Source organism: Coregonus lavaretus, assembly GCF_964263955.1.
Source record: "Coregonus lavaretus genome assembly, contig: HAP1_SCAFFOLD_564, whole genome shotgun sequence".
Taxonomy (NCBI): domain Eukaryota; kingdom Metazoa; phylum Chordata; class Actinopteri; order Salmoniformes; family Salmonidae; genus Coregonus; species Coregonus lavaretus.
This window is the reverse complement of record NW_028165848.1, coordinates 9,466-26,338: the sequence shown is the minus strand read 5'-3', so window position 1 is coordinate 26,338 and position 16,873 is coordinate 9,466. Positions and strand designations below refer to the sequence as shown.

Sequence of the window (16,873 nt, the reverse complement as noted above, 5' to 3'; positions counted from 1 at the left end):
CAGCTCCTCTCTCCCCAAGGGTAGCAGCTCCTCTCTCCCCAGGGGTAACAGCTCCTCTCTCCCCGGGGGTAACAGCTCCTCTCTCCCCAGGGGTAGCAGCTCCTCTCTCCCCAGGGGTAACAGCTCCTCTCTCCTCAAGGGGTAGCAGCTCCTCTCTCCCCAGGGGTAGCAGCTCCTCTCTCCCCAGGGGTAGCAGCTCCTCTCTCCCCAGGGGTAACAGCTCCTCTCTCCCCAGGGGTAGCATCTCCTCTCTCCCCAGGGGTAGAAGCTCCTCTCTCCCCAGGGGTAACAGCTCCTCTCTCCCCAGGGATAGCAGCTCCTCTCTCCCCAGGGGTAACAGCTCCTCTCTCCCCAGGGGTAACAGCTCCTCTCTCCCCAGGGGTAACAGCTCCTCTCTCCCCAGGGGTAGCAGCTCCTCTCTCCCCAGGGGTATCAGCTCCTCTCTCCCCAGGGGTAGCAGCCCCTCTCTCTCCAGGGGTAACAGCTCCTGTCTCCCCAGGGGTAGCAGCTCCTCTCTCCCCTAGGATTTGAAGACATTGGTGGCTTAGCCCATAGCAGTAGGAGGGTCCGGGAAGGAATTTCAACAGCTAAACCATGAATACATCACCAGTGTATTGCCAAAAACCACTCAAGAACTTCAAACATAGACTCTGACCTGTCCAATGAGCCAAACTGATTAAAGAATCCCACAGTACCTAAACACCCTCTCTCTCTCTCTCTCTCTCTCTCTCTCTCTCTCTCTCTCTCTCTCTCTCTCTCTCTCTCTCTCTCTCTCTCTCTCTCTCTCTCTCTCTCTCTCTCTCTCTCTCTCTCTCTCTATCTCTCTCTCTCTCTCTCCTGTGTGTTCTCCCCTCCTCTGTCTCTCTCCATCATATCATATTCTTCTGTTGCTGTCTCTGTGTCTTGTCTGGTGTCTCTCTCTCTCTCCATCACTTTCTCTGTGTCGTCTATAGATGTCTCTCATCTTGTCTGGTGTCTCTCTCCATCAACAGAAATATTGGTGAGGGTTAGGCTTACTCCAATACAACATTGAAAACATGAAAACACGACTACATAATACCATTAAATACAGTTGGAATATAGTTACAACACTCCAACTGTTTCCATAAAACAGAAAAACAACAAGAAAGCTGGATAAACACATTTAGATTTTTTAGATACTGCACTTTGCTTTTGCATTACCCATACAGCTGTTTAAGGTCATAAAAAGGCAGAGTGCAGTATCAGCATTTTAGGGGTCATAGGTCAGATCAGTGGTCATGGTTGATATGATTGGACAAAAAACCCAACTTTAAACCCATTTTTCTCAGATTCACTGTTTGCGTAGACTGCTCTTTGCCTTTGTAGGGCAGTAGTTCAGGTGGCTTCCCTTGCCCTTAGTCTGCCTCCTGTCCCTCCTATCACCATGGAGACACCTTCCTGAAAACAATGACTCCATACTTTGCTGAAACCTGTTCTGCCAGTTCATGTCCTTAAAGATTAATGTTGGAATGTTCCAATGTGGTTACCCCAAAAAGATGCCAAGATAGATCACACATCCATAACTTGTTTCCTGCTTGTAGCAGGCCGCGTTTACAGGAATCCTTTTCTCTAACTATGAGTCATATGATTTCATGAGAATATTTTTCTGGAGTGAGAGTGTAATGCAAGTCAAGGTGTCCTTGGATGAATGTCAACAAGATTTATAACCAGCATTGTTAAATTAACTGTTGTAATAAATAAATAAAATATTTGTAAATGTATTGTCACAGACACCGGATAGATGCAGTGAAATGTGTTGTTTTACAGGGTCATAGTAGTACGGCGCCCCCTGGAGCAAATCAGGTGTAAGTGCCTTGCTTAAGGGCACAGACAGATTTTTACCTTAACGGCTCAGGTATTCGAACCAGCAACCTTTCAGTTACTGTCCCCACTAGGTAATCTTACCATACCAGTTCACACCCTCAAAACCCTACTCTCCATCGACCTTCTGTTAAAACTAGTCTCCTTCAACCCTCCTTTAACCCTACTCTCCATCTACCTTCCGTTAAAACTAGTCTCCTTCAACCCTCCTTTAACCCTGGTCTCCATCTACCTTCCGTTAAAACTAGTCTCCTTCAACCCTCCTTTAACCCTGGTCTCCATCTACCTTCTGTTAAAACTAGTCTCCTTCTACCCTCCTTTAACCCTGGTCTCCATCTACCTTCCGTTAAAACTAGTCTCCTTCTACCCTCCTGTAACCCTGGTCTCCATCTACCTTCTGTTAAAACTAGTCTCCTTCTACCCTCCTTTAACCCTGGTCTCCATCTACCTTCCGTTAAAACTAGTCTCCTTCTACCCTCCTGTAACCCTGGTCTCCATCTACCTTCTGTTAAAACTAGTCTCCTTCTACCCTCCTTTAACCCTACGCTCCATCTACCTTCCGTTAAAACTAGTCTCCTTCTACCCTCCTTTAACCCTGGTCTCCATCTACCTTCTGTTAAAACTAGTCTCCTTCTACCCTCCTTTAACCCTGGTCTCCATCTACCTTCCGTTAAAACTAGTCTCCTTCTACCCTCCTGTAACCCTGGTCTCCATCTACCTTCTGTTAAAACTAGTCTCCTTCAACCCCCCTTTAACCCTGGTCTCCATCTACCTTCTGTTAAAACTAGTCTCCTTCAACCCTCCTTTAACCCTGGTCTCCATCTACCTTCCGTTAAAACTAGTCTCCTTCTACCCTCCTGTAACCCTGGTCTCCATCTACCTTCCGTTAAAACTAGTCTCCTTCTACCCTCCTTTAACCCTGGTCTCCATCTACCTTCCGTTAAAACTAGTCTCCTTCTACCCTCCTTTAACCCTGGTCTCCATCTACCTTCCGTTAAAACTAGTCTCCTTCTACCCTCCTTTAACCCTGGTCTCCATCTACCTTCCGTTAAAACTAGTCTCCTTCTACCCTCCTGTAACCATGGTCTCCATCTACCTTCCGTTAAAACTAGTCTCCTTCTACCCTCCTGTAACCCTGGTCTCCATCTACCTTCTGTTAAAACTAGTCTCCTTCTACCCTCCTTTAACCCTGGTCTCCATCTACCTTCCTTTAAAACTAGTCTCCTTCAACCCTCCTTTAACCCTGGTCTCCATCTACCTTCCGTTAAAACTAGTCTCCTTCTACCCTCCTGTAACCCTAGTCTCCATCGACCTTCTGTTAAAACTAGTCTCCTTCAACCCTCCTTTAACGCTAGTCTCCATCTACCTTCCGTTAAAACTAGTCTCCTTCTACCCTCCTTTAACCCTACTCTCCATCTACCTTCCGTTAAAACTAGACTCCTTCTACCCTCCTTTAACCCTGGTCTCCATCTACCTTCCGTTAAAACTAGTCTCCTTCAACCCTCCTGTAACCCTGGTCTCCATCTACCTTCCGTTAAAACTAGTCTCCTTCTACCCTCCTGTAACCGGGGTCTCCATCTACCTTCCGTTAAAACTAGTCTCCTTCTACCCTCCTTTAACCCTGGTCTCCATCGACCTTCTGTTAAAACTAGTCTCCTTCTACCCTCCTGTAACCCTGGTCTCCACCTACCTTCCGTTAAAACTAGTCTCCTTCTACCCTCCTTTAACCCTACTCTCCATCTACCTTCCGTTAAAACTAGTCTCCATCTACCCTCCTTTAACCCTGGTCTCCATCTACCTTCCGTTAAAACTAGTCTCTTTCAACCCTCCTTTAACCCTGGTCTCCATCTACCTTCCGTTAAAACTAGTCTCCTTCTACCCTCCTGTAACCCTACTCTCCATCTACCTTCTGTTAAATCTAGTCTCCTTCTACCCTCCTTTAACCCTGGTCTCCATCTACCTTCTGTTAAAACTAGTCTCCATCTACCCTCCTTTAACCCTGGTCTCCATCTACCTTCCGTTAAAACTAGTCTCTTTCAACCCTCCTTTAACCCTGGTCTCCATCTACCTTCCGTTAAAACTAGTCTCCTTCTACCCTCCTGTAACCCTACTCTCCATCTACCTTCTGTTAAATCTAGTCTCCTTCTACCCTCCTTTAACCCTGGTCTCCATCTACCTTCCGTTAAAACTAGTCTCCTTCAACCCTCCTTTAACCCTACTCTCCATCTACCTTCTGTTAAAACTAGTCTCCTTCTACCCTCCTTTAACCCTGGTCTCCATCTACCTTCCGTTAAAACTAGTCTCCTTCAACCCTCCTTTAACCCTACTCTCCATCTACCTTCTGTTAAAACTAGTCTCCTTCTACCCTCCTTTAACCCTGGTCTCCATCTACCTTCAGTTAAAACTAGTCTCCTTCTACCCTCCTTTAACCCTACTCTCCATCTACCTTCTGTTAAAACTAGTCTCCTTCTACCCTCCTTTAACCCTACTCTCCATCTACCTTCCGTTAAAACTTACCTCCTTCAACCCTCCTTTAACCCTGGTCTCCATCTACCTTCTGTTAAAACTAGTCTCCTTCTACCCTCCTGTAACCCTGGTCTCCATCTGTCGTCCTTTAAGCCTATTCTATCCCTTCTAACATTGACCTTGTTTTTTCCCTAGTGGTCTTTAGAAACCTGCATAGCAACCCCATCTCAGCAGTAATGTGTTCTGCTGGACAAAACCTTTTGTTACACTGTTTGTTTCAGTCTATCATCAACATTCCTAGTGGTCGAGGGAAAGTAATAATCATTGTATTCAGTTCTAACTATGAATTCCAATAGACAGTGATGTGATGTTCCAGGCTCTCAAACAAAGGGAAAGAGGACCCACTCAAGACTGACTTCACTATCGATCTGAAGCATGAGGTAAGCTTTGTATCCAACTGCTTTATAGCTATGAGTTCTGATGGTTCTGATGGAAATGTGTATTAAGAGTCATTTAAATGACTTGTTTTTAACGTTTTGAAATATCTGCTACAGTCATGACGGTATGGAGAAAAGCAGATGTTTTTATTGGATGGTAATTTGTGTCACTGACACGGCACTTTCTCCATCTGGTATTATCCTTCTCTGCTGTCCCCTGTCCTTTCCTGCTCTTGTTGACATGTGAGCCTAAAGGCTAACATCGCCTTAAGCCTAGTAGGTGCTAATCAAGTAGAATTTCAATATAACCTGGTGTCACTAACTCATTTCCTCCGACAATAGCCCAATAGAAGCATATCTCCCTCCTCCTAAAGCCCTATTGGCTGTCACATTGTTGTCTGAGGGACACTCCGTCACTGTGACTCCGCCTTCTCTTTCTTTTCTGCTTTTTAATCTCAGAGTGTCTTCAGTCCTTCATTCAGGGGAGAAATAGAATAGCACTGAATCCCTCCCCCTCCCCCTCTCTCTCTCTCTCTCTCTCTCTCGCTCTCTCTCTCTCTCTCTCTCTCTCTCTCTCTCTCTCTCTCTCTCTCTCTCTCTCTCTCTCTCTCTCTCTGTCTCTCTCTCTCTCTCTGTCTCTCTCTCTCTCTCTCTCACACTCTCTCTCTCTCTCTCTCTCTCTCTCTCTCTCTCTCTGTCTCTCTCTCTCTCTCTCTCTCTCTCTCTCTCTCTCTCTCTCTCTCTCTCTCTCTCAATTCAATTCAATTTCAGTTCAATTCAATGTAAGGTCTTTATTGGCATGGGAAACGTATGTTAACGTTGCCAAAGCAAGTGAAGTAGATAGTAAACAGTAAATATTAACAGTAAACATTACACTCAGAAGTTCCAAAAGAATAAAGACATTTCAAATGTCATATTATGTATATATACAGTATTGTAACAATGTGCAAATAGTTAAAGTACAAATGGGAAAATAAATAAACATAAATATGGGTTGTATTTACAATGGTGTTTGTTCTTCACTGGTTGCCCTTTTCTTGTGGCAACAGGTCACAAATCTTGCTGCTGTGATTGCACACTGTAGTGCTCGTATCTAAGAGCAGTCAGTACATCAGGTGAGGTCCACTGCTCCTTGGTCATGGGAAAGTCAAGAGTTGCTCCTACTAAAGTCACGACCATACCAAGACTCGAGCTGTCAGCAGCAGTGGTAGCAGTCCGGACCAGTGACATGCTCAAGAAAGAATTAGAAATAGACTGCCAACAAGAATGTTTCTGGACTGACTCAAAGGTTGTACTTGGATACATCAGTAATGAAGCCAGAAGATTTCATGTTTTTGTAGCAAATAGAGTTGAACGCATCAAGCTAAGCACAGAGGCCAGACAATGGAGATATGTAGCTTCAGAAGACAACCCAGCTGACCACGCCTCAAGGGGTGTCACAGCAGAACAACTCACAGCTTCTAACTGGTTCACAGGTCCAGACCTTCTTTGGCAAAAAGAGCTACCAATTGGAGTTGTCATGGTGGGAGAGATCGAGAGCAGTGACCCAGAGGTCAAGAAAGCTCAGGTTCATGACACTCAGGCAGAAGAAGCAAAAACAATTTTAGATCGTCTACACAAGTTCTCAGACTGGGCAAAAATGGTGAAGGCTGTTGCCAGACTCAAGCGCCGTGCTAAGGAAATCAAAGGTCTCAAGCCAAAGTCCTGTGAGGCCTCGAACTTGGAGGAAAGGAAAGAGGCGGAGCTGACCATAATCAAGATGGTCCAGGAAGCAACTCTCTCTCAAGAAATTCAACGCCTTAGACATCATAAGGAGACAAAGGTCAAAGACAAAGCCAACCAGTTGCACAAACTATGTCCGTTCCTGGATGATCAAGGTGTAATCAGAGTAGGAGGCCGCTTAGCTAATGCTGCCCTAAATCCACATGTGAGGCATCCAGCAGTACTTCCTAGAGACAGTCATGTTTCTGCATTGCTCGTCAAGCACTATCATGAGAGAGTGTACCATCAAGGTCGAGGAATGACTATAAATGAACTCCGATCCAATGGCATATGGATCCTGGGTTGCAGCAAGCTTGTTTCATCCCATATTCACAAGTGCACAAGTTGCAGAAGGTTCCGAAGATGCACAGAGCAACAAAGGATGGCAGACCTTCCAGAAGAGTGGATGGAAACAACTGCTCCATTCACTTACTGTGGAATGGACTGCTTCGGACCATTTCACATTAAGGAAGGAAGAAAGGAGCTAAAGCGTTATGGGCTGTTGCTCACCTGCATGTGTTCAAGAGGAGTTCACATTGAAGCACTTGATGACTTGACCTCAGATGCCTTTATCAATGCTCTGCGTTCATTCATCGCCATTCGTGGATCAGTAAGGCAGATAAGGTGTGATCAAGGGACAAACTTTGTCGGAGCAAGGCGTGAGTTCATTGAAGCACTGAAAGAGATGGATCAAGAAGAGCTCAAAGATTTGGGCTTCGAGTTCATCATGAACACCCCTGCCTCAAGTCATATGGGTGGAGTCTGGGAAAGACAAATCCGCACTATCAGAAGTGTCCTGGCGTCCATTCTAGAACAGTCGTCCAGACAACTTGACTCCTCTTCCCTACGAACATTTCTATATGAGGTTATGGCGGTTGTGAATAGCAGACCTCTAACCACTGATCATCTGAACGATTCTACCAGTCCAGAGCCCTTGACACCAAACCACATCTTGACCATGAAATCCACAATCATTCTCCCTCCTCCTGGAAAGTTTGTCAAGGAGGATCTCTACCTCCGCAAAAGATGGCGCAGAGTTCAACTCTTAACCAACAATTTTTGGGTACGATGGAAAAAAGAGTATCTCCTGAATCTCCAACACAGACAGAAGTGGACCAAAGATCGCAGAAATGCAAAGGTCGGTGACATTGTTCTGTTACAAGATGCTGCCACACCACGAAACCAATGGAAGCTAGCAAGAGTCATCGAGGTGTATCCTGGAAGTGATGAAAGAGTGAGGAGACTCAAGTTACTCATCAGTGACTCCTCCCTGGATGGAAGAGGAAAGCGTACAGCCAAACCTGTTTACCTGGAGAGACCCATTCAGAAAACAGTTACATTGCTAGAAGCAGACTGGTGGTTCTATCATACACTCACACACAGTTTATTAGTTGTTTATTAGGACAGAGTTTCATTTAATTTATTCATGCAGTAGGTTTGTCTCCAAGTTTTAAGAAATCACTTGTGATTTGGTGGGAGTGTAACTGCCTCTGTCGCCAGTTTATTTAATGTATTAGCACTTTAGTTTATTTCATGTATTTGCACTTTTTATTATTTAATTTCTTCTGAATTGTACGTTTACAGCAAGACGGAACTAATTATTGGTTCCGCCCGAGTGTTGTCACCCTAGCGCCTTTTAGCGACACACCGAGGAAACTTTACCGCAAAAAGCGAATTATTTTTCCACTGTTATCGTGTTTAAGTGCATACTTACAAAGAAAGTATACAGAAGAAGATAAAGGACATTTAAAAGGATGTTTAGCACCTCTGTGTGATAAGCAGCAATGAGGTTTGTTGACTATTTATTTTGCTATGAGGGTGTTTGTGTTTACGTGCGTCATTTTTTGGTGTAAAATATACATAAAGTGTCTAGCTGTATGAGCTTGATTATAACGCCAGATGTGTGAGACATGCATATGCATTATTTTGTTAATGTATTTTTTCTTTCTTTAAACCAGTTCTCACGGGTTGACCAGCATTAAAGCCCTGTATTCAAATCAAGACCTCTTGCCTCATGCCTGTCACTGGAGGAGCTACAAGTACTCTGACCAATTCACTTATAGTGTATTAAAGTAGTCAAAAGTTTAGTATTTGGTCCCAAACCCGTTGGTTGCATTTGCAGTTTGTTTTGGTTGTGTTTTGGGTTATGTTTTGCCCAATAGTAACTGAATGGTGGATGATGACTGGATTTATCTTCTATCTAAGTGAGTAGATAACATGTTTCTAAACACTACTGAATGAATCCTGATGATGCCATGATTAAGAAAAATAATGAATAAATCCTGATTAATAATGAATGAGAAAGTTACAGAGGCTACAACAAAACATGCTAACCTCTCACCATTAACATCTAATAAAAGGTGACATTCTGTACTGTCACCTAATATGAAACATTCTATCTCGAATCCAAAATGCTGGAGCATAGCACCAAATGTAAAACTGTAAGCTTCACTGTCCAAACGCATATGGTGTGGACTATGTGTGTCTGGTAAACACATGTGGATCTGGTGAACAGTTATCACTTGTTGACCAACTACAGGAATACTGACCTCAGAGTCTCCAGTTTACAGTGGGGATTCCCCAGTCCAGCAGAGAGCAGCTTCACTCCTGAATCCTTCAGGTCATTGTTACTCAGATCCAGATCTCTCAGGTGTGAGGGGTTTGATTTCAGAGCTGAGACCAGAGAAGCACAGCCTTCCTCTGTGACTAGACAGCCTGACAGCCTGCAAAGAGTCAAATCATATTAAAACCACACTGCTATTCTTTGGTGTTGAGTTATTTCCTTTCTAAGTGAGTAGATAACATGTTTCTAAACACTACTAAAGTAATCCTGATGATGCCATGATTAAGAATAATCATGAATGAATCATGAATAATAATGAGTGAGAAAGTTACAGAGGCTACAACAAAACATGCTAACCTCTCACCATTAACCTCCAATAAACGGTGACATTCTGTTCTGTTGCCTCATATGAAACATTCTATCTGAAATCCAAAATGCTGGAGCATAGCACCAAATTTAAAACTGTAAGCTTCACTGTCCAAACACATATGGTGTGGACTATGTGTGCCTGGTAAACACATGTGGATCTGGTGAACAGTTATCACTTGTTGACCAACTACAGGAATACTGACCTCAGAGTCTCCAGTTTACAGTGGGGATTACCCAGTCCAGCAGAGAGCAGCTTCACTCCTGAATCCTCCAGGTCATTGTTACTCAGATCCAGCTCTCTCAGGTGTGAGGGGTTTGACTTCAGAGCTGAGACCAGAGAAGCACAGCCTGGCTCTGTGACTAGACAGCCTGACAGCCTGCAAATAGTCAAATCATGTTTTGCCCAATAGTAACTGAATGGTGGATGATGACTGGATTCATCTTCTGTCTAATTGAGTAGATAACATGTTTCTAAACATTACTAAATTAATCCTGATGATGCCATGATTAAGAAAAATCATGAATGAATCATGAATAATAATGAGTGAGAGAGTTACAGAGGCTACAACAAAACAAGCTAACCTCTCACCAATACCAATAACAGAGGGGGTATGATCCTTGTTCCTCTGTAACTTCCTCATTCATCATTATTCACGATTCTTCATGATTATTCATAATCATGGTAGCATTCACATGAATGTGGTCCTCTGTAGCTCAGCTGGTAGAGCACGGCGCTTGTAACGCCAAGGTAGTGGGTTCGATCCCCGGGACCACCCATACACAAAAATGTATGCACGCATGACTGTAAGTCGCTTTGGATAAAAGCGTCTGCTAAATGGCATATTATTATTAATGTAGAAGTGTTCAGAAACATCTTCTATTCTTACTGACAATACAAGTGAAGTGTTTCCAAAATGACAGGACATTATTCACCATTCAGTTTCTATTAGGAAAAACATCATCCAAAACACAACCAAAACAAACTGCAAATGTATTCAACAAGTTTGTAGAATCACAAGCTTGATGTAATCACTGCGGGTAAGGAATATGGGACCAAATACTAAACTTATGACTACTTCAAGACAATATAGGTGAATATGTCCAAATTATTACGACTTTTTCAAATGGGAGAACTAGATACATAAAGTGCATTCATTTCTAAACAGTAACACAGATATGTATGAAAATAACCTCAAATAAAAGGTAACATTATATACTGTGACCTCATATGAAACATTTGATCTCAAATCCAAAATGCTGGAGCATAGCACCAAATGTAAAACTGTAAACTTAACTGTCCAAACACACATGGTGTGGACTATGTGTGCCTGGTAAACACATGTGGATCTGGTGAACAGTTATCACTTGTTGACCAACTACAGGAATACTGACCTCAGAGTGTCCAGTTTACAGTGGGGATTCCCCAGTCCAGCAGAGTGCAGCTTCACTCCTGAATACTTCAGGTCATTGTTACTCAGGTCCAGCTCTCTCAGGTGTGAGGGGTTTGACTTCAGAGCTGAGACCAGAGAAGCACAGCCTTCCTCTGTGACTAGACAGCCTGACAGCCTGCAAAGAGTCAAATCATATTAAAACCACACTGCTATTCTTTGGTGTTGAGTAATTTCCTTTCTGTGAGTAGATAACATGTTTCTAAACACTACTGAGTGAATCCTAATGATGCCATGATTGAGAAAGATCATGAATGAATCATGAATAATAGTCAGTGAGAAAGTTAGAGTCTACAACAAAACATGCTAACCTCTCACCATTAACCTCAAATAAAAGGTGATATTATGTTCTGTCGCCTAATATGAAACATTCTATCTCAAATCCAAAACGGTGGAGCATATTTATTTTATTTAACTACGCAAGTCAGTTAAGAACAAATTCTTATTTACAATGACGGCCTACACTGGCCAACACTGGGCCAATTGTGCACCGCCCTATGGGACTCCCAATCACATCCGGTTGTGATACAGCCTGGAATCGAACCAGGGGGTCTGTAGTGACGCCTCAAGCACTGAGATGCAGTGCCTTAGACCGCTGCGCCACTCGGGAGCATAGCACCAAATTTAAAACTGTAAGCTTCACTGTCCAAACACATATGGTGTGGACTATGTGTGCCTGGTAAACACATGTGGATCTGGTGAACAGTTATCACTTGTTGACCAACTACAGGAATACTGACCTCAGAGTCTCCAGTTTACAGTGGGGATTCCCCAGGACAGCAGAGAGCAGCTTCACTCCTGAATCCTTCAGGTCATTGTTACTCAGGTCCAGCTTTCTCAGGTGTGAGGGGTTTGACTTCAGAGCTGAGACCAGAGAAGCACAGCCTTTCTCTTTGAGTCCACAGAATGACAGCCTGCAAAGAGATCATCATGATTTCACAATCACACTGTTAATTTAACACCAGTAGTGTAGAAGGACAATGGCAGATGCATTTGGTTTATTCTCTTAAACAACATATAGATTAATCTTCCGTCTCCTAGAATTGCATGGTCATATTTGTTATACAAATGTGAACACCAATGCACTGATTCAGTAAGTTTTTCAATATAATATAATATATTATATACATATTATAATACATATATTTCTCTAAACTGAATATTTCTTCCTGATGATTAGTACTTAAATGACATTTTATGTACTCACAGAGCAGCTCTGGAGGCTTTGACCACTGGCAGCAGCCTCAGAAGACCTTCCTCTGATCTGGAGTATTTCTTCGGGTCAAACACATCCAGCTCCTTTTCTGAAGTCAGCAACACAAAGACCAGAGCTGACCACTGTGCAGGTGACAGTTTGGCTTCTGAGAGACTTCCTGATCTCAGGTAGCTTTGGATCTCCTCCACTAGAGAATGGTCATTCAGTTCATTCAGACAGTGGAACAGATTGATGCACCTCTCTGGAGAGGGATTCTCCCTGATCTTCTCCTTGATGTACTTGACTGTTTCTTCATGGCTCTGTGAGCTGCGTCTTGTCTTTGTCAGTAGACCTCGTAAGAGCTTCTGATTGGACTCCAGTGAGAGGCCCAGAAGGAAGCGGAGGAAAAGGTCCAGGTTTCCGTCTCACTTTGTAAGGCTTTATCTACAGCACTCTTGTAGACAGTAACTTCAGTAACTTGCGGTTCGGCCATTAGATTCTCATTGTTGTTGATGATTGAGAGGAACACATATACAGCAGCCAGAAACTCCTGAATGCTCAGATGCACGAAGCAGTACACCTTGTCCTGGTACAGCCCACATTCCTCTTTAAAGAGCTGTGTGCACAATCCTGAGTACACTGAGGCTTCAATGACATCAATGCCAGCCTCTTTCAGGTCTTCTTCATAGAAAATCAGATTGCCATTCACAAGCTGTTGAAAAGCCAGTTTTTCCAGTGACAGAATTATCTCTTTATTCAAGTGTGGACCTGTCTCTTCTTTCCCAATATACTTTTCATTCTTCTGTTTGGTATGAAACACCACAAGGTGTATGAACATCTCAGTCAGAGTCTTGGGCATCTCTTCTCTCTTATGTTTCAGCATGTGTTCAAGGACTATTGCAGAAATCCAACAGAAGACTGGAATGTGGCACATGATGTGGAGGCTCCTTGATGTCTTTATGTGTGAGATGATTCTGCTGGCCAGGTCCTCATCACTGAATCTCTTCCTGAAGTACTCCTCCTTCTGTGGGTCATTGAACCCTCGTACCTCTGTCACCTGGTGAACACACACTGAAGGGATCTTATTGGCTGCTGCAGGTCGGGTAGTTATCCAGAGGAGAGCAGAAGGAAGCAGATTTCCCTTGATGAGATTTGTCAGCAGAACATCCAGTGAGGTTGACTCTGTGACGTCACAACAGATCTTGTTCTTCTGGAAGTCTAGGGGCAGTCGGCACTCATCCAGACCATCAAAGATGAACAGAACTTTGTACTTGTCGTAGTTGGAGATTCTTGATTCTTTGGTTTCCTTTGAGAAGTGATTGAGAAGTTCAATCAAAGTGTGTTTTTCCCCTTTTATCAAATTCAGCTCCCGAAAAGGGAATGAAAATACAAATTGGACATCCTGATTTGCTTTTCCTTCAGCCCAGTCCAGAATGAACTTCTGCACAGAGACTGTTTTTCCAATGCCAGCGACTCCCTTTGTCAGCACAATTCTGATAAGTTTGTCTTGTCCAGTTAAGGGTTTGAAGATGTCGTTACATTTGATTGCAGTCTCTGGTCTTGCTTGTTTCCTGGTTGTTGTCTCAATCTGTCTCAGCTCATGTTCATTATTGACCTCTCCTGTTCCACCCTCTATGATGTAGAGCTCTGTGTAAATCTTATTGAGAAGTGTTGGGTTTCCTTGTTTAGCAATCCCCTCAAATACACATTGAAACTTCTTCTTTAGATTAGATTTGAGTTCACGTTGGCAAATCACAGCAAGCTCATCTGAATGAAGAAATAACACAGAGGATATTAATATTACGTCTGTTTTAATGCCTACAGTTTTGTAAGACTGTGTTATGAAGTTTAAATTATAATAATTGATTCTCTTGTCTGTATAAATCTGTAAATGTTTTCATTATTCATTACACACTGGTGTGACTGATTTATATAATTATTGGTATTATTGATGGCATCTCTCTCTCTCTCTCTCTCTCTCTCTCTCTCTCTCTCTCTCTCTCTCTCTCTCTCTCTCTCTCTCTCTCTCTCTCTCTCTCTCTCTCTCTCTCAACACAACACAACACATCCCTGCTGCTACTTGATGAGGTCACTAGGTGTTGTGTTAAGGCTGCTACAATATCATTGAGTTACACAGCTACTTTAGCTGTACTTTAGCTACAGCTTTTAAATGTTCTAAAACAGCATTCAACATGAGGCAGACAGCTCTTACTTTTCTCCAGTGTGTCAGCAAGCTCCTTCTGGTTCATTTTCCTCAGAACGTGCAGTGTGATCTTCAGAGCCCCCTCTCTGGCACTGCTCTCCTGCTTCTCATCTTCAGCGTCCACCACTTCCTTATCATGCTTTTGACTCTCAAAGCCTTCTGGGAATTCTGGACTAAGAATCCTCTTGAACATCTTCAGCTCGTTCTTCACAAATGTCATAATATTCTCTTCAAGCAACTGAAATAAATAAAGTAAATCAGTTAAGCAAGAGACTAAATGCTTTCTCATTAACACATGAATGAATGATTGACAGATCAACTTTACTTGAGGTAAACAAAAACAAATGTACATAACAGGACCACATACACTGAATATGGAGGCCAGGTCTGTTTGATGACTCTGGGAAAACTGACCACTGAGAATCTCTGACTCTGATCTCCCCTGTTGGTTTCTGGGGACAAAACATGAGATTACATCTCCTCATCCAGGGAGTGCACACACACACACACACACACACACACACACACACACACACACACACACACACACACACACACACACACACACACACACACACACACACACACACACACACAGGGAATGTTGTGTTAGTTTAACACACACATACACACACACACACACACACACACGCACACACACAGGGAGGGAATGTTGTGTTTGTTTAATTTTGTTTCAGGACTATGAAAATGGAAAAAAGGTTTAGCCTATGGATTATGAAAACAACAAAAATAAATGGGAAAATGGGAGAGGAGAAATGACTAGAGACAGTGTTGTTTAACTCACTGACCATGACCCATGAGTTCTTCTTACCTTTGTTCACTAGAAAAGTCTCCCTCTCTAAACACTATAGGTTGATGCATGGACTTGTCACTCTTCATGGACACACAGCTGGGTACAGGGGAGGCTGGTCTCTCCTGCTTGATTGGGCTTCAACACAACAGAGACAAACATTACATCTCTCATCTACTCTGAGCTCAGATGGGGAAACAAGAGTTTCATTCCAAAACGCTATATATCCATTTTCAGAAATGTTGGTCAATTAGCTTTTATTGTTTAAATACATTATTAAACCACTACAAGGCTTTATAAAGGTGTCTAACGTGTGTAATTTCCACTTTAAAATGTCAGACTTGATTTTCCCTGATGAAAATAGTATGAACCCCTACAGAAAATATCCTTTAATTATAATCCACATAAAAATGCACATTTGCTATTGCTGCAGGATTATTTTCCTGCTGTGAGAAACTAGGTCAAATGAAGATATGGCATCTGTAAATGCATTCATCTTAAGGTAGCTAGGTGAGACGACCACGTATCACAGTCAAATATACAGGATACGAACATTACATTCCAGCTAAACAATGGTTTTCAATCACATCTAAAATCTACAATAGTTACATTGAAGGTACCTATTAGTAATCATTTCTGATGAAAAATCACAAATGTGATTTTCTTTACTCCTATATAGCACTTTGGAATATAAATTCTTGAACAATATTTTCAGCTCACCTCTTGTCTTTGGTGTCATGTTCCCCAAAGAGACTCATTTTAGAGGCAGGGCCCCCCTCCTCTCTCTCCCCAGAGAGACTCATTTTAGAGGCAGGGCCCCCCTCCTCTCTCTCCCCAGAGCGACTCCTTTTAGATGCAGGGCCCCCATCCTCTCTCTCCCCAGAGAGACTCCTTTTAGAGCACTGACCCCTAAACAGAGATCCAGCATGTTGGTTGCGGTTAACACAGTGTTCTCTTTTATTCATTATCTCTCAGCAATAAAACATTAAGTAACAGACACATCCAAACAGTCAGGTGATTTAATGCAATGACTTTTTCTAGCCCAATGACTCAAAACATAGCCCCTGATATGCCTACATCTTATTTCAGACAGCCTCCAGTAGCCTGGGCAAGATGTAGACAAGATGTAAGCTGAATGATTTAGCAGCTTGCTTAGTTCAAATTGACAGACTAATTTATTTAACATGAATAGCAAGACGATGTTGAGGTAGGAAGTGCTTCTGTTGCCCAGTAACCTGCTGGAATAGGCTACTGAGAATGGGGTCGTAATTTCAATCACTGAATCAAATATTAATAATATGGATATGAACTGAATAGGCCCATGCTTGTCAACAACAGCCAGGTTATTTTTGATAACTTCCAATTGAATTAACTAAACACGGCCATTATTAATTGCATAATAACACTACAACAATAAACTGAAGTTATAGGCTTAGATTATTGTTCAGAAATACTTAGAAATACTCACTTTATTTTTTTGTTCTCTCCATATCGTGTTTTCTGCTCTGTCGTCTCAAAATGGATCCTGTACAAAAGAACAACTTTACTTTCTGTTTCAGCTCAACCATCTCCCCATCCTGATAATAAAGTGTTGTATTGGTATCTTCCACTAGATGGCAGTAAAAACCTGCTGTAACTAGACTTTACAACAGTAAGTGTTCTGTTTCTTGGTCCTGGTGACTCCTGGGAAGTGTCCCAGAGGAGGAGTGCTGACCTAGGATCAGGTCCCCCTGTCCATGTAATCTTATTCATTATGATTGTTTTGTCTCATGTCTCTT

General features: G+C 42.7%; 2 protein-coding genes across 2 annotated transcripts in view; both read right to left on the bottom strand.

Annotated features, from left to right (window-relative positions):
• The window catches only part of LOC311115364 (NACHT, LRR and PYD domains-containing protein 3-like), a gene marked incomplete at its 3' end in the record, with an annotated part of 35,050 nt that extends 19,917 nt beyond the window's left edge, over window positions 1-15,133 (bottom strand). The window contains 9 exon segments of the mRNA XM_084190547.1: window positions 9,056-9,229; window positions 9,642-9,815; window positions 10,831-11,004; window positions 11,627-11,800; window positions 12,094-12,505; window positions 12,508-13,848; window positions 14,294-14,522; window positions 14,652-14,736; window positions 15,117-15,133. Coding sequence (XP_084046673.1) covers window positions 9,056-9,229; window positions 9,642-9,815; window positions 10,831-11,004; window positions 11,627-11,800; window positions 12,094-12,505; window positions 12,508-13,848; window positions 14,294-14,504 — 2,660 coding nt within the window. The 5' untranslated portion in view covers window positions 14,505-14,522; window positions 14,652-14,736; window positions 15,117-15,133.
• LOC311115369 (NLR family CARD domain-containing protein 3-like) overlaps window positions 1-16,614 on the bottom strand; it is a gene marked incomplete at its 3' end in the record, with an annotated part of 123,064 nt that extends 106,450 nt beyond the window's left edge. The window contains exon 1 of the mRNA XM_084190551.1: window positions 16,564-16,614. The remainder of the gene's footprint in view (window positions 1-16,563) is intronic.
• Window positions 16,615-16,873: the final 259 nt, after the last annotated feature.